At 32.7% G+C, this 23387-nt stretch overlaps 1 protein-coding gene and 1 pseudogene across 1 annotated transcript; both read left to right on the forward strand.

Moving 5' to 3' along the window:
* Window positions 1-918: 918 nt before the first annotated feature.
* Window positions 919-4123, forward strand: LOC114721232 (putative pentatricopeptide repeat-containing protein At5g13230, mitochondrial; annotated as a pseudogene).
* Window positions 4124-11013: 6890 nt separating this feature from the next.
* LOC114721234 (probable leucine-rich repeat receptor-like protein kinase At5g49770) lies at window positions 11014-23258 on the forward strand. The gene is made up of 19 exons (XM_028907061.1): window positions 11014-11163; window positions 14006-14123; window positions 14208-14279; window positions 15403-15477; window positions 15573-15644; window positions 16304-16465; window positions 16567-16641; window positions 17400-17471; window positions 17563-17634; window positions 17756-17824; window positions 18145-18219; window positions 18321-18392; window positions 18481-18618; window positions 19529-19968; window positions 20518-20673; window positions 20764-20900; window positions 21195-21414; window positions 21965-22200; window positions 22711-23258. The coding sequence occupies exons 1-19, from the start codon at window positions 11022-11024 to the stop codon at window positions 23191-23193; spliced, it is 2886 nt and encodes a 961-aa protein (XP_028762894.1). The 5' UTR covers window positions 11014-11021; the 3' UTR covers window positions 23194-23258.
* Window positions 23259-23387: the final 129 nt, after the last annotated feature.

Here is a 23387-nt window from a genome sequence, read left to right on the forward strand (position 1 = left end):
CGTGGATCTCACCACAGAGACTATGACGGCATGTGGAAGCGCGTGGAGGACTTTCTGGGAGTGAAACTCGGGGGTTGAACCGCGTTGTCCCTTGTGAACCCAATGGAGGTGGTCTCGTGTTGATCAGATGCCGGAAGAGGGAGATCTGGGGCTCTGAAGTGACGCTGATGGTAGTTTCGCACGGGGGGGAGGATTTGATCTTGTGAGGGGTGATTTCCAGCAATCCTTGGCCGCGAGTCAGTGGGGTTTGGACGCCTTCTTGTCGGAGACAGTGATGATGGTGACGGAACGGTGAACGGCGGTCACGATGTGGTTGAACGGCATTGGAAGCAAATGCGGCGGGTTGGCTTTTGAAGTAAGGGCTTGTTTGGATACACGGAAAAAGAAATTTTAGGCACAAGAAAGAAAATCAACCAAGCTCTGATGCCAAAATTGACGTAAAACAAGAAAGGATTGGAAGGGATGAGAGGTTAGAGAAGAGGACGAAGAAGAAAGGAGAAGTAGAGAAGCAGGAAGAACGGAAGAAAACTGATCGATAAATTCTAAATGCCAAGTCTGATCACAAACTGAAACCCTAAACTATAAATAAAAGAAAAAAATAAAATAAATAAAAGAAATAAAATGAGGGGAGTGAGGAAGTGGGGTGAATGGAGTAACTATCCACGATCTAAAATAAATAATAATAAAAATAATTAATTAGTTAAATTAAAATCTGCATCATGATATTTTACAAATTCAAGTGATTATTTTAGTATTTTTTAGTTCAAGTATTTTTTTTGTGTCATTTTTCTTTTTATAAAACTTTTACATTGATTAGTAACAATAAACGATAATACTCGTATGTTCTTAGCGTCAATGCAGTGTACATTATTTCTTTTTTTTTTTTTTTTAAGAGAGAGAAACTTACTTGTGTGTGTTTCGGCGGGCATCTTACTCCCCTCCTTGTTTTGCGCCGATTCCATCAGTTACTGTTGCCTTCTCTTCAATGCTTTCCCTTACACGAGCTCATCTCTCTCTTGGTGCACTAACCCAATCGCTATCTTCACTCCCTCCGCTAAACAAGTTCCTGTTGAGGTGCTGCCACCACTCGATCACCGGCGCACTGGCCACCGCCGCCGCCTCCAGTGCTGAGTTCCCCCCGCATTGAGTCCCAAACCCACCTACCAACTCTGCTCAGCACCTCCACTTGTGGGGCCCCTCGACCTCATCACCGCCACCATCGTCGTATCTTTGATTCTCTCCTTATGCGACCATCATCTTTCCGGCAGGAAGGGAATGTTGGATAGCTTCTTCAAGCCGGACGGGTCAGACTCAGATCCCTGGTTTTGGTATCTCTTCCATTTTCCCAAAGACTCAAATCAGTGAACCAAACCGGCCTAGTTTTGGAGCTGCATTGGGCAGTAGCGATGGCGCATGATCAGATTGTTCCGTCCCACTAATTATACCAGACGATCATGCATCACTCTATCAGCACATTCTATTTCCTCTCAATTAAGCCACCCCCACCATTACCAATCCACGGCTTTTGTGGACTTCGATTCCCATCTCTACGCGGCTACGCTTCAAAAATGCATACACAATGGTGACTACGGCTCCGGAAAACGCCATCACTGTCATATCATTAAGACAGGCGCTTCTTTGGACTTATTTGCATTCAACGTTCTTCTTAATCTGTATGTAAAGTCTGATTCTTTGACCGATGCATCTCAACTGTTCGATGAAATGCCCAGTAGTAATGCTGTCTCCTTCACTACATTGGCTCAGGGTTACATGCGGTCACTTCAATTCCCTGCAGCTCTTGACTTATTCCTTAGGTTATTCAGAGGAGACCACCAGCTCAATCCTTTTGTTTTCACCTCCCTTCTCAAGTTGCTTGTCAGTATGGACCGCGCACAGATGTGTTTCTCTATTCATGCGTGTATTTATAAGCTTGGTTATCACTCTGACGCGTTTGTTGGTACTGCTCTTATTGATGCCTACTCTGTTTGTGGGTGTGTTGATGTTGCTAGAAATGTTTTCGATGATATTCTTTTTAAGGACATGGTCACTTGGACTGGCATGGTAGCTTGCTATGCTGAGAATGACTGCTTTTACTGTTCCTTACAATTTTTCTCCCACATGAGGCTAATAGGTTACAAACTAAACAACTTTGTCATCACTGCGGTGCTCAAGTCCTGTCTTGGCATAGAGGCCTTTCGGCTTGGCATGAGTATTCATGCATCTGCTTTGAAAACTCATTATGAACAGGATCTTTATGTTGGCCTTGCATTGCTGGGATTGTATAGTAAGTCCCAAGATCTTGATGCTGCACGGCAATTTTTTGAGGAAATGCCTAAAACTGATCTTATTCCTTGGAGTCTAATGATCGCTCGGTACACTCAGAGTGACAATAGTATAGAGGCTTTGGAGTTGTTCCAGCGTTTGAGGCAATCATCCATTGTCCCTAATCAGTTTACATTCGCTAGTGTATTGCAAGCTTGTGCGGCTTTACCTGCATTAAATTTTGGGGGAGCAAATTCACTCTTATGTCCTGAAAGTTGGTCTTGACTCAAATGTGTTTGTGTCTAATACCCTCATTGATGTTTATGCCAAGTGTAGTAAAATGGAGAACACTTGAAATTATTCGTGGAATCACCTGAGCATAATGAAGTGACTTGGAATACCATGATTGTTGGTTATGTGCAGTTAGGAGACAAGGAGAAGGCACTAAATATGTTTGTATCCATGCTTGCTTATCCCATACAGCCAACTGAAGTGACATACTCCTTTGTTCTTTGTGCATTTGCGAGTTTAACATCATTGAATCAAGGACATCAGGTTCATTCTTTAACTATCAAAACCATATATGATAAAGACACTGTAGTTGCCAATTCATTGGTAGATATGTATGCCAAATGTGGCAACATTCGTGATGCCCGAATAGTATTTGATAAGATGGGAAATCGAGATGAAGATTCATGGAATGCTATGATCTGTGGATATTCCATGCATGGCCTAGGTGTGGAGGCTCTAAATATATTTGAAATGATGCGACAATCTAATTGTAAACCAAATGAACCAACTTTTGTTGGTGTCCTATCTGGATGTAGCAGTGCAGGACTGCTAGATAAAGGACAAGCACGCTTTAAGTCAATGATGCAAGACTATGGCATCGAACCTTGTATAGAACATTATACTTGCATGGTTTGGCTTCTTGGAAGGTCAGCCCATCTTGAGAAAGCTGTGAAACTCATTGGTGAAATTCCATTTCAGCCTGGTAATATGGTGTGGCGAGCATTGCTTGGTGCTTGTGTCATCCACAATAAAATTGATCTTGAAAGAGTCTGTGCCCAACGTGTACTTGAGATGGATCCACATGACGATGCAACCCATATACTTCTGCCAAACATGTATGCCACAGCAAGGAGATGGGACGGTGTTGCTTCTATTAGAAAAATTATGCACACAAAAGGAGTCAGGAAGGAGCCAGGGTTAAGTTGGATTGAGGATCAAGGTGTGGTTCACTATTTTACTGCAGGGAACACCTGTCATCCTGACATTAAACTTATCGGTGCAATGCTTGAATGGTTAAACAAAAAAACTAGGGAGGAAGGATATGTACCCAATATCAATGCCGTTTTGCTTGATATGGAGGATGTTGAAAAAGCAGGTCTCTTGTGGGTTCACAGTGAAAGATTGGCTCTTGCATTTGGACTGATTCGATTGCTGCGTGGTTGTCCTATACATATCATAAAAAATCTCCGTATATGTGTAGATTGCCACATTGTTATGAAGTTGTTCTCCAAAATTGTGCAGCGAGATATTATTATCAGAGATATGAATAGGTTTCACCATTTTCAGCATGGGATTTGCTCCTGTGGTGATTATTGGCGAATGACGTAATTCAAGTTCCAGAATCACAAATTCCCATTTTCATTTGCGGTTGCCTGCAAGAAATTCTTGTTTCACTTGAATGTAAACTTGTATATGCAAATGGTCATGTCATATATGGTGTCATTACCAGGGATAATTCTTTCTTGATCTTAGGATCTTGTCACTGGCTTTTCTTCGAGCAAAACTTTCAAACAAAGATGTGAAGTAATATGCTTCTTCTTGATACTTCTATTGTTTCATCCTCACCTCTGCTATGTATGTTTCATTACATCACTGGGGCAACTTTGCTGGCCATTCGCTTTACCTTTTTTGCCTATTAAGATCTTACTCTTCTGTTACAAAAGAGGTAATAATGCTTTACTGCTTCCACTTCATTTTATTTATGTTGCTCTCTCTCTTAGTCATTCACCTCACACACTTTATTTGACTTACTTTTGGACCATCAATTCTGCCAAAATGTGGCCCACCCTACATTGTCTACTATTTGTTTTTGGGTTGTGCATCTTGTGCAGGATTGAAGAGGTCAAGAAAACTTGGATAAAGTGCTTTTGGTGATGGCTATGAGGTTATTCCGTTTAACATAAGAGTGAGAGAAGTTCTTAGGAAGAATAGTTCATCTAATGCTGAATTTACTAGCTTTTATGAGTTGATCTCTGCTTCAAATATGTCCATTTCCTACAGTTATCTTGGCAGGAACGAGCTTTCGGGCACAATTCGTCCTCAACTTTTTTATCGATAGCTCGCTAATCATTCTGATACATGGGTAAGAACTGAGAAGCAAGAACCACCCAATTTTTATCATTTTCTTGGCAAACAATATTTATCGATTTAGACTCTTTCAATATAACTATCAAAGAAAATTATGCTGACTTTCCTACTCAGATTGGTTGGAACATAACAAAGCATAGAATACTGATACAGAGGTTCAATAAACTGAATCTTCTGATGATGCCCTAATGTATCGCCCGAGTTTCTAGCTTCATTTGGCATTACTGCAGTGGCTTTATTTTTCTATGTTACATTGAATATTGGTTTTAATTTTATTTTATTTTTATACTAACAAGTTTTTGTCCCAAACTACCAATCAATCCTTATTGCATGTGCTTTAATGCAGAAAAATCCAGTTTTCACCAGATGGAAGGGTATAATATGGTCGGGTCTGCGGGGAGACTCTCCATTCATTGTGATGGCAAAACAGACTTCTTTCTTTTTTTTAAGCCACGGAATTACTGAGAAACAATGCTGCTTAGACTGAAGGAGGGAACTTGACCAGAGCTTCTTTTGCTGTAGTCTAAGTGTTTCGTGCATTGTATGGAGTCATAATGTTTATGGTTTATAAAAAGGGTAAATTGTATACAACTTTCCTAAACTTTATGTCATGTACAAATAACCTTCATTTTTAACGTTTTACAATAAATCCTCCTAAACTCTTACATTTATGTTGATGAGTTTCATGTTATTAATTTTGTTCACTACCCATATGCATATAACTTAAAGTTTAATGAAGTTGCATGCATATAATTCTGAGTTTGTGAAAATTATATGTACCCAAAAATAAAATTTAAGGAGGCATGTGAGGGTTGTCTGAATAAAATTAAAAGTTTAGGTGGATCTATTGTTAAGTTTTAAATATTAAGGGAAATATTCAGGTTCACAGTTAAGGAAGGCTTTGTCCAATTTAGCCTGTAAATAATACTCCCTCCGTTCCTTATTATAAGAGACAAATAACCGAAATACGTTGATCAAAAAAACAGTTAAAATTAGTTAAGAACAATTAATGTGTAAAAAGTATAATTTTTTTCCAAAAATACCCTCATTAATAAGGAGAGAGAGTATGAGAGAGAAAAATTAAATTATTCAAAGAAAGAGAAGTGGGAGGGAGAGAGAGTGTGAGTTGGAGATAATAAATATGGGTAAAATAGTAAATCAACACAAAAAAGTAGAGACAACTTGTAAGTGTCTCTTATATATAGGAACATGCCATAAGCATCAAATGTCTCTTATAATAAGGAACGGAGGGAGTAATGATTACTAATTTTATATTTGGGCCTGTGGGCTTTCCATGCCCTGAAGTGAATGCTATCTAGGAAATGGTCGGGTCTGGATTCTTTCAACGGGAGCGTCTCTCAGCATCCTGACATGTTACATCATATTAATCTAAGAGCCCACAATATGTCACATTATCATACTATTAAAAATTAAAAATAAATCTAACTGATGCCATATTTTTTTAAAAAAAAATTCCGAGAAGTGAAACAGCTAATTTTCTTGGATCTACTTATTTTAACTCTAAAATTTATTAAGAGTCTAAAGGGACATAAATTAGGTCGAATAGGACCACAAAAAAGGCGAAGTTCTTCCATCAACTATTTTAATTAAAAATTAAAATAAAATAAAATACTTGGTATACTTCTACCACTCTTTATGGTCCCGATTGGCTCAATGTATACCAGAAAAAATTAAGATAAATCTTTTCAATTTAAGTTGAATAGGTCAAAAAAAAATTATATATAAATATGTGATGGTTCATGTTTTCATCATTTATGGTCATCTAGACAAGTCTAGAGTCTGAACATATCATAAATCCTCTAGTTGAAATGAGATAGGTGAAAATAAATTGGTGTTACATGCTAACAAAAACTTAAAAGGTGTTTAGGAGGTCTCGGAAACATTTTTAAAATATACTTTCATACAAATTGAAACAAAATTCCTCTCACATACTCATCTTAAATTTTATAAAATTACTTCTAAAATCTTAATTTACTTTTCATCTAAATACCTCCTAGTCAAGAGTTGGTAAAAAAAATTTATTTCTAATTTTTAATAGCATTATGATGTGGCACAACTGCCACAACATGAGCTGTGTGCCTGTGTTAGATTAACTTTAACGGCTGCTAGTTGGACGCTGAGAGTATCCTACTCCCAAGTGGTCATGGTGTGTATATATTTTTTAATATTAATTATATTTTATGTAAAATATTAAAATAGTATTTCAATTCAATCCATTTTTTAAATTGTAAGTATTAAAATTTTTAAATATAAAAACCGTTCATAGCATTCGATCAAGCAATGAGAAAAGACTTAATTTTTTTTTTTCAGAGAGAGAAGACTTACACACATGAACTTGCAAGAAAATTTTACATTGTTGACCACGCCTACATGCGTGCGTATATATGGGTATCTGAAATCAAATACTAAAGGGTTAAATTTAAGCATCATCAAGCTTAATTAAAAGTAAATCTCTTTAAAATATTTTTTATGCTCACATGAGCTCATTCTTCAGGTTCATTATTTCATATTTAAACATATATTATTCATCAATAACTTACAAGTTAAAGTTATACTCCTCCGGTCCTTAATATAAGACCCATTTAACTAATTTGATTAGATTAAGGAAGTTAGGTAAGTTAGTTAATTATAAGAAAAGTGACACATTTTTCTTAAAATACTATAATCATCTTTTTTAATACCTTCTCTCCTTCTTCTACTTGATTATAGTTGAGAGAGTATACATAGGAGTAATTTAGAAAAAAATGATAAATATGATAAATGGGTCTTATATTTAGGATCAAAACCAACTCAAGAATTGGGTCCTATATTAAGGACCGGAGGAGTATTTCCTTTTTAATCGCACAATAGTCGTATGTTTTTCGTTGTTACAAAGTATTTGTCTTTCAATTTTTTTTTTGTATAAAATATAAATATATCCCCTTGTTTACCCAAAAAAGCCTCCCTCGGTTCACAATAATTATTACTTTAAAAATACTTTTGACTTAAATATTATGTATGTAATTCGAGGATTTTTTTAAATAAAGTGATAAACGTTTTAAAAATAATGAAAGTTATAAACAACCATTTTTGTTAACCAAATTATGAAAGAGCAATTGGTCATGAGCTTTCCAAGTGGAGAACAAGTCAATTATATATTAATGCGTCAGAAGCGTAAAGCTTGAGGCATGTGAGATGGAAGTTGAAGCATTCAGCAATCAGCAATTAATTAGTCCAGAGTGCAATAATACTGATTTCCATTGGGCTTGCAGTCTATGTCTGTCCTTATAAAAGAAGAGTCCACAGATATTTATTTCAACAAATATGATCTGATCTCTTTGGAAAAAAAAACCTAGGTCAAGTTTTTTATATCAATTATATCAAGTTCTATAATCACATATAGTTATACGTCCTTTTTGTTTTATGTGAATTTCTGATTAAATACTATTAAATAATACTATTTTAAAAATAGGATACATGGTCATATGAAATTGAAAAACGTGATATAATGAATATAAAGAACTTGACTTTAAATAACATTAGACTATATATATATATATATGAAGATACAATGGATTCAAACCTATAACCAACTCCTGGAGATATATATAATACATATTTATAAGAAAAGTTAAAACATTGAACGCTATGATTATTTGATTAAATTAAATTATAAAAGATAATTGGTTTAATTGAATTAAATTATTTGATTATTTATTTTCGATTTTTTGAAAAACCAACTATCTAATCCAGTCTAAATCAAAATAGGATGCCAGGTTTACCAGAAAAAAGAGATTAAATTCAATTATTTTAATGAAAACCAAGTCGCATACTAAATTAAAATGGGATATAGCAGCTTCAAATTATTAAAATAAATAAATTTGAATGATAAAATATACTTCTAAGGTCCTAAATATAAGATATATTTTATAGTACAAATTACACTACAAAATAAGTCTTATATTTAGGATAGGAGGAGTATTATTAATGTAATTGGGTTCTCATCATCTCTTATAAAGAACAGTTTATATTATAGTCTCAGCCAAAATTAGAGGACTAATCATACTCTTTTAGTCCTACTTATAAAGTAAGAGAGAATATTTTTTTAGTCATATTTATAAGTCATTTTATTAAATTTTTAGCATTAATATACCGCTTTATACTTCATTTATTATATTGTAAATAATTATTTTCTCTAAAAAGTATATATGTTAAATAGGGGTAAAGTGAAAAAAATTATTATATTTTAATAAAGAATTAATCCAATTTAAAATTTTTCTTAGTTTATATGAAACATGCTAAAAGTTTCTTATACTCCTCTGCTAAAAGTTTCTTATATGAAACATGCTAAAAGTTTCTTATAGGATATAGAGAAAAGATATTTTTTGATCTTATTCCTAGGACATTTAGAAAATTTTTTATGTAGATATACAATTTTATCTTTTATTTAATATTATAATATATATTAAATTGGAATAAAATTAACAAGTTATTAAATTTTAAATAAAAATTAATAAATTTTAAAATTTTTCTCGTCCCCTCTCAAACATATTAAAAGTGATTTACAAACTGAACCAAATGAGTAGATAGGAGTAGAGTAGCAGTCGTTGTTGTGTTGGCTTCTTTCAAATTTGGTGTATCTATTTATTTATTTTTCTTGTAAGTAGTTGAATGAATTTATTGATCACAGGGCCATCATCTTCAATTTAGTTAATGATATGTAGGAATGCATGGTCAATATTGCTCTTATTAGTAATTTGCCAGTTATCTGTTCAATCTTCATAAATCGACTTCAGCTAAATATGACATATGGGTTTACAAAATAAAATACTATAATTTAAATCCTCCAACCAAATAATAGAAATAATAATAATAATAACAACAACATAATAATATCATACTTATATTAATTTCTTTATATACATTATGTCAAGTTTTCTAATCATATGTTACTATTTGTCCTAGTTTTGAAATATTATTATTTAATTATAAACTTACATTAATAAAATAAGACACCATAGTCATATATGATTGGAAAACTTAATCTAATGGATATAAGGTATTAAAGCTAAGTGTTATTTTAAAAAAAATATTAACTCTTTAATCTTAAATATACTAACAAGAAGTTTAATTTAAGAAAATTATGTGAGTCTATCATTTATATAAAATATGTAATGATCTTTCTAAAATAACATTCCTTTTATTATTTATATTGGAGTATTATCAATATAGACTATACATTGTATATTGGAAGAAATAATAAATATAAAAAAAATAAAAGATGTTAAGTTTTTATGTTAGAATTTAAAAAAAAAACCTCTTCAATTATTTAGAGTTAGAGAGATTATAATATTTAGATCAGTAGATATAGTGTCCTAGTGTTCAATATAACAAATGCCATCCATGTTATTTTAATATTTTAGGAAAAATTACAAAAAACTCCTTATTAAATTTTAAAAAAGTATGTCATGCTAACTACTCTGGTAATGATTTTAACTGTTTTTGTAATGATTGTAACTACTCAAAATATGTCAAAATTACCTATTTATTATTTTAAAATTTAATAGGTATTTTTCTGTCTTTTTTTAAAAAAATATTTTAGATGATATTTTATACTCTCCAATATTTAGATACATTTACAAGGTTTTTTTCCTAAAGGTTAAGATTTTTTTCTGGGGACCATAGGCGTGGGAAGGTCAATTTTCATTCAATATTATTTTGAATTTATTTAATAGGAAAAAAAAGGAGCAATGAGAATTTTGTCCTGAAAAAATCCCAAACAAATACCTTTAAAATTTTAAAATCTCAAATTAGGAATAACTATAAAAATATATTGTTATTTGCATTTTAGATTTTGTGAATTGCAATTAAAGTGTAATATTTTAAATTTGAAAATTTAAAAGGTTTTTTTTTTTGGATTCTCCTTTTTATCCTCCTCATAATAGAGCTAACCGTCAGGTTCATGCTGTTGGGCAAAACTATGAAAATAGGAATAAGGAGGAAAATGTCAATTGCTTTTATTGCTAGATCTGTTTAACATTCTTAATTTATTAATAAAAAAATTGCCAAAAAATTTCTAAAAACAAGTTTAATGATGATGGTGCTCAGTTTCCTCAAAATGAATTTACTCATAAAAGAATAAGAGACGTTGCATTTTGTTTAAATAAATAAATTTAAATTGTTAAAATTTGAAGAATATTATTATAAAGTAGATTTTTCCAATTTTTTTTTATAGTTGTAAAGTATTCAGATCGAATTTTAATGATTTAAATTTATGGCATCCTTTTTAAAAATAAAGTTTTTAATGGAAGACCTTTCCCAATTATTTTCTCTATATAAGGAGGAAAGGTTTTATATATTTCATTTAACATAAAACTGCCATGAGGCTGGGGAGAAAGTGGAAGTGCTGCTTTGTGTTGAAAATGGGTGAGAGAAGGGTTCATGAGTTGCTATCTCTGCATCTTCTTCTCAACTTCTTGCTGCTTTCTTTTGCAGCGGAATCAACATCCATGGAAGAAGATAGTAAGTCCTCTCTTATCAGTTTCTCTTCTTTCTCTTCACTGCAGAACTCTGTTTTGGAACCATCTTACACAATCCACCTTTATAAACTATCTATCTTTCATGAAAAAGTTGATGGAATATTGACTGATGTTTGAAGGTATTCAGTAAATTTAAGGGATCTGAACTTGTTGAACAAAAACTGATGCTTCTCATATGGCTTACAACTATGTACGTAGATGTATACGTTTGTACTCTTTTAATTTTTTAACTTAATGTAAATAAGGAATAGAAGGTTGAAAAGATATTTTTTTAAAATCAAGAAGAAAACTAAAATCTTGAGTAAAATTAGAGGATTAAATAGACTCCACTTTGTAACATCAGATTCTTCTCAAAGTCACACTGATGGCTATCTCAGCAAAGTTTTAGTTCTTTTCTTCTTTTTTTTTTTTTAATAAAAGAGGGCTAGGCCCAACAAACAAAATCAAGCCACTGGGGATTCAGATTCCAAACTCCCCTGAATCAAGAGCCATATCTTGATCTCATCCACTCTCTTGGGCTCAACTTACTTAATTTTTTTTTTTTGAAAAAAAAAAGGTTAAGATTTCATATTCGAAGGGCGAGAGAGCACTTGAGAGGATTTAGAAAGTCAATTTTTTTGCAACTGGATCGGCCAACTTGTTTTGCTGGAAAGTTGAAATAATACCTTCGATCCTAAATATAAGGATTAGCTAATAATTTGAGTAGATAAAAAAAAGTTAAATTAGTTATTTATAATAAATATATATTGTTTTCTTAAAATATTTCGCTAATCAAGTATATTGACTATAACTAAAGTATTCAATTTGTTTTGTCCTAGTCTTGGTTCCTGTGAGTTGGGGATGGAACAAAAAAAAAAAAAAATCAAGATGGGACAAGTACAGGACGGGATGGGACAGTAACCAGGACATGATGAGATGAGGAATATAATCGTCCCATCTTAACATTTTTAAAAAAATATTTATTAATAATTATTATTAGATTATTCAATTTATTTATTAATAATAATTATTATTATTTCTATTGTGATTTTTAACTTTTAAGTTGTAACATTCTCTCAATAAAACCTCCTTCCTTAATAAAATAATTCATAAAACCATATATAGCTTTTTTTTACAATATTTTTTTAAATTATTGTTTTTATACCTTTTTCATACATATAATTGAGCTTTCTATGTAATTTTTTTTAATAATGTTTTTATCTTTAGAAGCTCAATGAAAAATAATTATTATAACATAAAAAATTCATGCAAAAAATTATTTTTCTTAAAAAAAAGGGAAAACGGGACCTCTGGAGACAAAATCAGGACTGGACGGTACGTGACAAAAATCCTGTCCCATCCCACGAACACCCTTAGCTATAAGTACCATTATTACAAAGACTACTTAAAAAAAATAGATAAATATAATAAATAAAGAAAATTGGGGTTTTATATTAAGAATTGAAATAAAAGTTTTTTTTATTAAGGGGGTGTTTGGCTATTGCCAAAAACACTTCTTAAAAGCATTTTTTCACAAAACAAAATAAACCCCTTCACACATTTATTTTGTAAATAGTAAAAATACTTTTAAAATTATAATTTGGTTTTCATCCAAACAGCTCATAATAACAACATGAGGCAGGAGGTAGTAGCTTTTATCTTTATATATCAGTCAACTCGTTATCGTCTAGATGATGATATCCATGTGCAGCAATTGGCATCTCTTTTTTAATGCAAGTATGAGGAGCTCCCTTGGATTTTATGCTAACTTGATTTTAATGTTTATTTTAAGGGTTAATTAATCCGCAAGTCCTTATAGTTTTAATAAATTTTGAATTAGGTCCTTATAGTTTTTTTTTATCAGGTCCTTATACTTTTATCTTTTTTTAATTAAGTCTTGTATTTATTTTTCTTTTAATTAAGTCCTTATAATTTCACTAAATTTTTAATCAGGTCCATGTAGTTTTAATTTTATTTATTAATTAAATATAAACTTAATTAAATAGATTAATACTGAAATATAAATATTAATAATTAAATTAAATTAATAATTATGTAATAAAAAGTAATAGAATTAATTAATTCAGGAAAATTTTTTAGAACAATTAATTTTTTTGCTGAAAAAATTAAAATTATTATAATAATTCAATATCTTTAGAATATTATTGTTTATAAACTAATATTAAATAATATATACTATGCATGTTTATATAATAGTACTATTAGAATTTATAAAATAAAAAATAAAAAATTCAGGGACTTAATTAAAAATAAAGTGAACTTATAAGAATTTGATAAAAAGAAAAATAAATACAAGGACCTAATTAAAAACAGGTGAAAGTATAAGGACCTGATAAAAAGAAAAAAACTATAAGGACCTGATTCAAAATTAATTGAAATTATAAGGAGCTGTGAATTAATTATCCCTTTATTTAAATATGATCTTTTATTTTTAAAAATTAATATTGTTTTTGGATTGATTCAAGTCAAATCACAAAAGAATCACACAGTATCTTTTTTAATGATAGATTCTTTTCATTCCTTATTTAAAAGCATTATTTATGTCAAATCTTCCTCAACTTTTTCTTTTTTATGTAGGATTTTTTAAGATCCAAATGGTTTTGACTTTTGACAGAGTTCAGAATTTCAGATCATTTTAAAATAATTTTGATAAAATAATTTAAAAAATTAGGACCGAGATTTGACTAAGGCCAAAGGTCAAACAAGAAAAAAAAAATAAAGAAAAAATTTGAAGGAAATTCTTCCCCTCCACCATCTTGCAAGCATTGTAAAGAATCAATGACGGAAACCTACATTTGAATTCTTAACTGAGCATTGTGATGCAGTGAACGCCCTAGATTCTCTGAAGAACCTAATGCAAAACGTACCCCAAAGTTGGGAGGGTTCGGATCCTTGCAATGGCTGGGAGGGAATTTCCTGCACTGAGTCGCGTGTCACTTCCATGTAATGTCTCTATTCTCACTTGAATTTTCTTCCCAACTTTACTTCTTTTCTTGTGAAACTGAAACTTCATTGCAAGTATTTCAGAAAAATAGCAGGCATAGATTTAAATGGCCAGCTTTCCGCGGATATTGGATCGCTCTCTGAATTACGGGCTCTGTGAGTTTTTCACTCTTCGTTACGACTTCCATTTTCGGTTTTGGATGTCAATGTAACCACATGATCATGTTTCTACTCATTTCACGCTTGTGAACTAAACATTTTCTACTTCAAGTGATAGGTATACCTTGTAATCATCATCTCTGGTTATCGTGCTGTTTGATTTCTTTATAAAAAAGTATCTAACTTTTAGAGATCTAAGATAAACATTTTACAAACTAAAAAGTATTATGCATAGAGTTGCATGCATAACTTCGATCTCATTTGTTATTCCTCCTTTTGGTCATTAATATGGTTGACTCACCGGAGTAGATTAAAGACATAGTTAAGTTAGTTATTTATAATAAATAAATATTTTTTCTAGCTTACTAATCACATATATTAGCTAGAATTTTTATTTGATGAAACCTTTAACATATGCAACTATTATAATGGCCGGAAAAAAAGAATAAATATAAGAGACAAAATTGATTAGTGTCTTATATTTAGAACTAAATTAAAAATCAAACTAGCTCTTATATTAAAGACTGAAAGCAGTCATTTTTTCATGAAAAATAATATCGCTGACTGGAAACCATGATGCAAACAGCGCGAGGTACGATATTATCTATCTAGTAGGGAGTAACGCCTACAACCTTCCTAAACTCGTGCTAATCAAGGCTCAGCATTATCAATCTCTGTCATCATCCACTGCTCTTTTATTTGTTATTCCCAATAATCTGAACATTGAGAAAATAAAGATTTTAGCTTAGTTTAACTTTTTTGAAGTCTTAACTTCTTGTTAAAATTACTGCAAAATGGAATTGTTATTATCATTTTTTTTTTAATTTGGTCTGAAATGGGTAGTGTTTGTTGACCACTATTTATTACCATATCTCAATTGAGTCGGGTATTGCATGGAGCTCGAGGCTCATGTAAACAATGCCGCTTGGTAGAGATTATTAAGATATAGGATGAATTTGTTGTATTCTTTTTATATCTTCTGATGGAACATGTTGAATAATTACACTTTGTCTATTTTGATCTCTATGGATCTTACCTCTATCCTCTGTGTATTAAAAAAGTAACCAGTTTTAATGCATGCACAGGTATATGTTTTACTTCTAATTTTCATATTTTGTAGGGATCTCTCTTACAATAAGAACCTAGGAGGACCACTTCCAAGAGAAATCGGAAATTTGAAGAAGCTGGAGGAATTGTAAGGAAGGATTGACTGTTGTTAGGATCATTACACAAACATGAATTTGTTTAATAAGAAATGATTAAGTACTCGATCTCTCATTTATGTTCCAGATTTATTGTCGGTTGTGGTTTCACTGGTCCTGTTCCAGATGAAATTGGATCATTACCAGAGCTTGCCTATTTGTAAGATTCTTTTTCTTTTTGTTTTTTTTTTAATCATTCTGTTATATAACAAAGATTATGTGAAAGTTAGGTTTTGTTTCTGGCATATATAATTTTCATTCAATCAAGGTTCTGCTCGTCTGATAAGTGCTTTCACTTCAAGCTTTGTATATGATTGAGTTGAGCCTTGAACTTCAAAATTATAATTTGATTGAGTGTGATCATGGGGCTCCTATCAAAAGTAGGGCACGGGTTATGTTTGAATTTGTTGTTTTTATATTTAAATTCTTTCAATGGCTATACTTCACTTCTCATTTGTTGAGGTTAAATAAGTGAAGAGTTGGTACGTTGTTAGTTAGTTGGTACGTTGTTAGTTAGTAATATGTTAAATTGTTAGTTCACCTTGGAAATCTTAATTACAATCCTTCTTAGTATATAATCAAGAGATAGATACATGTAAAATATATGTACAATTTGAATTTATTTTTTCTCTGTGCCGATAGTTGAGCTCAGGATTGTAGTTCATTAATAACTGAAGGAAATATAGATTCTGTTGATATCTCTCATCTTAGTAGCTGTAAAAACTATGCTTCATTATTATTATTATTGTTATTTTATTGTTCTGCTATGACATTTGGTTGTCAAGCTAGACAAATTGAATCAGCAACTTCATGTTACAGATCTTTAAACTCAAACAGCTTTAGTGGAAGAATTCCAGCTTCCATTGGCAATCTATCAAAACTGCAGTGGCTAGACTTAACTGATAATCAACTTGTTGGACCTATCCCTGTATCAAGTGGAGCTACTTCTGGTCTAGACATGCTGCACAATGCACTGCACTTGTATGTCAGCTCTCCTCTGCAATAGTTTAGTGATGGTTTTCTTTCACACAATAATGATCTATTTCATATTATGTATCCTGACGTATATTCATTGCCAAAAGTCATCTTGGGAACAACAACATCTCAGGAGCTATTCCTCCGGAACTTTTCAGCTCAAATATGGCTCTGATACATTTGTAAGTGTCAGTATCTATTTCAGTTCAAATATTTAAACTGTCAAGTGAAGGTTCATGAATAATTTTATTATATTCTCAAACACATCCTTCATTTGATGGCCCATTTGGCTCAAAGTGTGAACAAAGTATGGGTCCATCCTACCTTATTTTCAGGCAAAATTTTAATCAAGAGAATGGGGTGCAGCAAGAGTCCCACTCTAAAAAGATTATGTGAAGAATTATTTAATTAAAAATAATAAGCTATCAATGGAAGGCCGATGAATATTATAGTAGTCTTTAACATTATGAACCATCCTAATTTTTGTCCTCTTTGCCATAAATATTCAATTGAACAATTAGATGTTACCATAAAAAATTGTTATTCAGCTTCACCAACTATAGGATGCGCTTGTCAGAAAGTGATGACTCACTATAGTACTTTTTGGGATAATATTCCTTTTATTTTCTTCTTTTTCCCCTTCCTGATCCATTGTTAATCAATAAATAAAATTACAAGATACTCCTTTGAACTTTCCTGAAACTACAGTGACCTCCGATCAGTTTTGCTAGTTGTGCACCTAGCTGTCATTTTTGCATACAATGTAACGTTCCTCAGAAAACTTGAGTGGCCGTAAAAAAGAAAGGGAAAGGAACACTTACATAATACTAAAACAGAGAGTGAAAACTAGAGACATATTAGTAAAATAATGGATCTGAATTTATGAGGATATTTTATTTTTGTTCGCCTGCCAAGTTAAAAAGACATATTTGTTTGGCAGGATCTTGGATAGCAATAAACTTAATGGCGACATTCCCAATACGCTTGGACTTGCTCAAAATCTTACAGTGGTGTAAGTGTCCATATTATATCCTGCTCAAACTAATTCATAGACAGAAATATTCTTGGTGCATTTTTGCAGTAACATTCCTTTGCTGCCACAGGCGCTTGGAAAATAACTTTTTGACTGGCTCTGTACCTCAGAACCTAGCACGCCTCCATAATGTTACGGACCTGTAAGATGACATAAGCATCCTGCCAAATCAAATCGTGCTCATTTCATGTGTATTATTAGCATCTGCAGATGAAATTTTGTCATTCTTCATCAAGCTCCTCGATTTTATTTATGTTTGTCAGGATCATGCACAACAACAATCTGTCAGGTCCCATTCCAAACCTAACTGGAATGACTTCTCTCCAGTACTTGTAAGTAAAGCGTATATCTCTTACATTTGTATTTTGGTCCTTGAAGTTGTATCATCTCAATTTTAGTTCTCTGGAGTATTTTGTCTTCTTGTTGTTGCTCTACTATGGCATGATTAAGTGGCAGCTGAGCACCTAATGTTTGCATTAGCTTCACATTAGGCTTTGGTGCTCTTCTCTGTTGATTGGATTTAACATAAGGACAATATTGAAGATAAAGTACTGTTTGAAATACTAAAATGAAACCAGATTTACTTGAGGACCAAATTTTCGTTTCAATTATTTTTGTGAAACTGGCTAAGTTTTTGAAATCATTCGTGTAGGGATATGAGCAACAATGACTTTGACCCATCTGAATTTCCATCGTGGCTTCAAAACTTACCAAGTTTGAAATCACTGTAATTCTTTCTTATTTCACTTCTTGATCACATCAGTTCTGTGTGTGTTTGTAATTTCAACAATCAAATGCTGTTAACCCTCCCCCATTTTTTTTGGACAGAATAATGGGGAGTACGAATCTTGAAGGGAAGATTCCTGCTGCTTTCTTTAGTCTAGCCAATTTACAGAAAGTGTAAGTGCCAAATTATCTATGCTCGTGATAATTGTGTTCATTATAGGAATAGTGTCATCCATGACAAATATTCCGCATGCGATCTTAGGGTTCTGAAGGACAATAAACTGAATGGAAGCCTAGAAATTGGCACCAACCACAGCAGACAACTGCAACTGATTGATTTGCAGAATAATCATATTCAGGGTTTTAACAAACAATATGAAGCCTTTGGGATCACAATAACGTAAGCATAGCTGTTAATGGTTCTGGTCGTTTTTCAATATTGTGTTGCATAGGTTATTTGATTATATCTGACAAGTTTATTTTAAGAATAATTATTAAACGAAGTAAATTATGTAGAGTTTCCTTGAATTTTCTGAAGTTAAATTGACGTCTTTTCTATTTTCAAATTCAATGTAAATTTCTCTAAATTTTGCTAATTACGGGTACCTCCGTTATACTCTGAACTACACGTACGGATGTGAAACAAAAGGCAAAATATACACATCACCCTCTAGTTTTCTCGACTTTACACCTAATCATGCACTTTTTCTTTAAAAAGCTTCACGTCACGAGCCTCCCCTGATAGTAGAATGGAAGTCTGTAATTAATTTCAAAGAAGTTTTTGTAATTTACTCTTTTCTAGGGAAGGTTTGGGTAAATCTTGAAAATAAAAAGATACTATCTCTAGTCCATAATATAAGACCTCATTTGACTTTTATTTTTGTTTTAAATATAAGACCTCAATCAACTTTTTCTTTCATATTTATATATTTTTTTCCCAAGGTAATCCTTCTAATAATGGTAGTTCTACCCAATACACTTGATTACTAAGGATATTTTAGGAAAGACAACATCTATTTATTACAACTAACTAACTTATTTCTTTAATCTTCTCAAATAAGTCAACTAATTCTTATATTTAGGACCGGAGGTAGTATCTTTTTAATTTTAACAATGTCGGCGGAGGTCTTTGTTGGTTTTGGAAATAATAAAAGGTCTCAATAATTTCAACAATAATTGTGTGAGGTCCATGCAATATACTCTCATATTGTAAACAAGTTGTGCTTTTGGAATGGATGGGCATTCACAATGCCTATCTTTTCTTTCTTTTTTGTGCCTGCATGGATGAATAATAACTGCAATTTTTTCAGACTCGTAGGCAACCCTGCTTGTTATGAAAGAGGTTCTGAAACAAGCACTCTCTGCACCATTCAGGACAAACCACCTTCAGAATTGCCGAGTAACTGTGTTCCTGATAAATGCAGTAACCCATATCAGATTTCTAGTCCCAATTGCAAATGCGCATATCCGTATGTTGGAACTTTATCTTATAGAGCTCCTTCTTATATAAACATAACTGCCCTTGAGGAAAATCTTGTGAGAACATTCCAATTCCACCATCTACCTGTGGACTCTGTTTCTGTGATCAATCCACCTTGCTCTCCATTTCAATGTTTTAAACTCACCCTACAAATCTTCCCTTCAGGCCAAGACCACTTCAATCAAACAATGATATCTGCAATGAGCGTTCTGCTAAGTAGCCTCAGTACAACTGAAGCATATACTTTCATTCTTGGTCTTGATAACTATGGTAATGTTAACTACTTTCAAACATTGGTTTCATTTATATTTTACTATTCTAATGGTTTCTAGCTTTCCAAAAAATTTATGAGCACATATAATTTAAAAAATAATAATAATTTGGCCCTTATCTGTGAAACTCCATCTATGTGCCATGGGAAAAAATACGTTATCATCTTAGCATTCAAATATGCAAATTTCTGCCAACTCAGCCCAGGGCAGCGATGAGATTTGAATCTTATCAAATTAAGAGCTTGAGAAGGGATTCTTAAGGGAGAGATATATAGAAGAGAAGGAGTGGGTAGAAAGAGAGAAAGTGACCCCTATTCTAATGCCAGCAGGCTGAATTAGGGTGAATTTTGAATATTCAATGTGTCAGGCAAGTCAACGTACTTTCATGACCCTCAAATGAAAGTTTAATGACAAGGGAGGACCAGACTAAGAGCTGATTAGGACTTTGAGGACTAACAGAGTAATTAAACATGTCATTTCATATTGAAAAAAGTATTGGTAATCCTCTATTCAGACTGTTTTGTGATAGTATCTTGCAATTTGTAAGGACTTGAAAGTTCAAGTAAATCATCAAACACCAGAATCATAATTGGAGCTGCAGTTGGAGGTTCTGTGTCGCTTGTGCTATTTCTCCTCGCAGGTTTTTATGCCCTTTGCCAAACAAGAAGAGCAGAAAAAGCGATGGAAGAAAGCAATCCATTCGGTCAGATAGCTTTATTCTATTCAGCACCTTAGTTGCTACTATGTCATATGCAATTTAGGTTTATCTGCATATTTGGCTTCACAAATGCAGGGAACTGGGATCTAAATGACCGCAGCAGCCCCAGACCTCAGTTACACGGAGCAAAGAGGTTCTCTTTCAAAGAACTTAAAGAATACACGAACAATTTTTCACAAGCCAATGAGATTGGATCAGGGGGTTATGGGAAGGTATCGATCGTATTCTGGCTAAGAAATAGACACTAGCCTCTTAAATTCTAGAGGCCCCTTATGCTGGGACCGGTAACATTGGTAAATCTAACGAAACCCCTAATGTGATACACAAAATGAAGTCATTGTTATTTGGAATCTTCTTACTATACTTGCGATAACATTGCAAAATCATCATGAATAAATTAACTGTGACGATACAACCAAGAACTGTTATATGAACAAGGTAGTGACAATGCTATTGTGCCTAAGTTATATGTTTGTGCCTACCTTTTAATAGGTAAATGTCCGCAGGTTTATCGGGGAACTCTTCCCAGTGGACAACTGGTTGCAATAAAACGAGCTCAGAAACAATCAAATCTAGGGGTACTTCAGTTTAAAGCTGAGATTGAACTCCTTTCAAGAGTCCACCATAAGAATCTGGTTAGCCTTCTGGGATTCTGCTTCGAGAGAGGAGAACAAATGCTTGTTTATGAATTTGTTCCTAACGGAACCTTGAAGGATAGCATCTCAGGTAGAGGGTTCATCGATTTGGTATTGCTTAATTTTGAACCAATACTAAGTTGGATCGACATAACTGAGTTGGCAAAATGGAACTCCTTGACTTCTCTATTTGGTTTTGGATTTTGATTGATTTAGTTTGTTTTGGTTCAGTTTAGTGTTCTTTTTTTCAATTTTTTTTTAAAAATAATTTTAGTTAGACTTTATGCTATTATAGGATATACAAATCAATCTCAAGAAAATTTTGGTAAAACAATACTCAAGAATATCATATCATTATTAGCTAAATGCGTTCTTCAATCGTGCACACACGCACATAACCAAATATAACGAAGTTAACGTGACAATTCAACTGATTAAATTTGGTTTTGGCGTGGGAACTAATTTCGGCTTCTTTTCTCCCCTTCAATTTTGTTTGGTTAAGTACCTGAAATAAACTAACTAGGTTATGATCTGTTCATATCCTTTCTTTTCACATGATGAAATCAAAAGCTCAAGCTGCTACTTGAAGACTCAAGAATATTTCTTATTGTAACCTCTTTCAATGCGAATTGTCTATGCAGGGAAGTCCGGCATAAGATTGGACTGGGCTAGAAGGTTAAAAGTAGCCCTTGGTACTGCTAGGGGTTTGGCCTATCTCCATGAACATGCCAATCCTCCTGTTATACATAGAGACATTAAATCAACCAACATTTTGCTGGATGAACGCTTGAATGCAAAAGTTGCCGATTTTGGTCTTTCCAAGCCTATGGACAATTGTGAAAAAGATCACGTCACTACACAAGTTAAAGGAACAATGGTTAGTACAACATCCTCTAAACCTTTATACTATACAAAAAAAGCACAAGATAGAAAGTGACTGATCTCGTGCTTATCTAAATACTTTATCTATAATTAAATAATTATTCATTCTAACTTGTATGTTCCTTGAGAATATTAATAAAATTATAACGCATCTATTAATCTTAGGCTAATTATGGTCTAGCTTCAACAGCATATGTAGAACAGATACCAGAACATATCTCCTTATTATATCTGAAATAAAGAGCTTTCTATGGAGTAGAATACTTGAAGAACTTCAAGAACCTGACTCTCTTGTACTCCTGCACTTTATTTGTAAATGGAGCATAATAATATGATGGAAGGCATATATATCATTGGCTCTAATTTGTTTTGTTTTGGAGTAATATAGTGTTTAGCTATGAAAGATATCCAGGCAAAAATCTTACTGGAGAATTAGATGGCCATAAATTTTGTCTTCTTGAAAAATATTTTGGATCTTAGCAAATTCATCAAGTTCATCACACAGGGCTACTTGGATCCGGATTATTACACGACTCAACAGTTGACTGAGAAAAGTGATGTTTATAGTTTCGGAGTGCTGATGTTGGAGCTAATAACTGCAAGAAAACCAATACAAAGAGGAAAACATATTGTAAAAGTATTTCGGAGTACAATTGACAAGACGAAAAACTTGCATGGCCTTCAAGAAATTCTTGACCCAACTCTTGGCTTAGGCTCTCCACTGAAGGAACTGGAGAACTTTGTTGATCTTGCAATGAACTGTGTTGAGGATTCAGGAGCAGACAGACCGACAATGAGCGATGTGGTGAAAGAAATAGAAAGCATGCTGAAATCTGCTGGTTTGAACTATATGCCTGAATCGTCAGCGTCTAATTCAGCTAGCTTTGAGGAGGTAAATAATGTGACTACTTCCTCGCATGTTTGCAACAGTAATGAGTCCTTAGATTCGAGTTCATTATGCAATATTAGAAAGATTGAACCCAAGTAAATCTTCGACTCATGTTTGAACTGTAAGGCAACTTGTTTATCAAGTACTGCTAGACCAGAAAGGATCAAAAATAGAAAAGTGTTTATTAAGAGTTTATAGTAGTCTAGAGAAGAGTTTGGAAAAGGTGAATTGTGTGTTTTTATGACAGAACTATCTAGCAAACATGTAAACAATGCACCTAAGTTTCCTTTTCA

This window comes from Neltuma alba, unplaced genomic scaffold, assembly GCF_004799145.2.
Source record: "Neltuma alba isolate B1F8T4 unplaced genomic scaffold, ASM479914v2 tig00012014_pilon, whole genome shotgun sequence".
In the NCBI taxonomy this organism is placed as follows: domain Eukaryota; kingdom Viridiplantae; phylum Streptophyta; class Magnoliopsida; order Fabales; family Fabaceae; genus Neltuma; species Neltuma alba.

Bases quoted from the DNA above. Each gene is read 5' to 3' on its own strand.
- LOC114721234 (XM_028907061.1), top strand. From the start codon at position 11,022: ATGAGGCTGGGGAGAAAGTGGAAGTGCTGCTTTGTGTTGAAAATGGGT. The intron at 17,635-17,755 runs GTAAGATGACAT...TATGTTTGTCAG, and splicing joins CTCCATAATGTTACGGACCT to GATCATGCACAACAACAATC. The intron at 18,393-18,480 runs GTAAGTGCCAAA...ATGCGATCTTAG, and splicing joins CTAGCCAATTTACAGAAAGT to GGTTCTGAAGGACAATAAAC.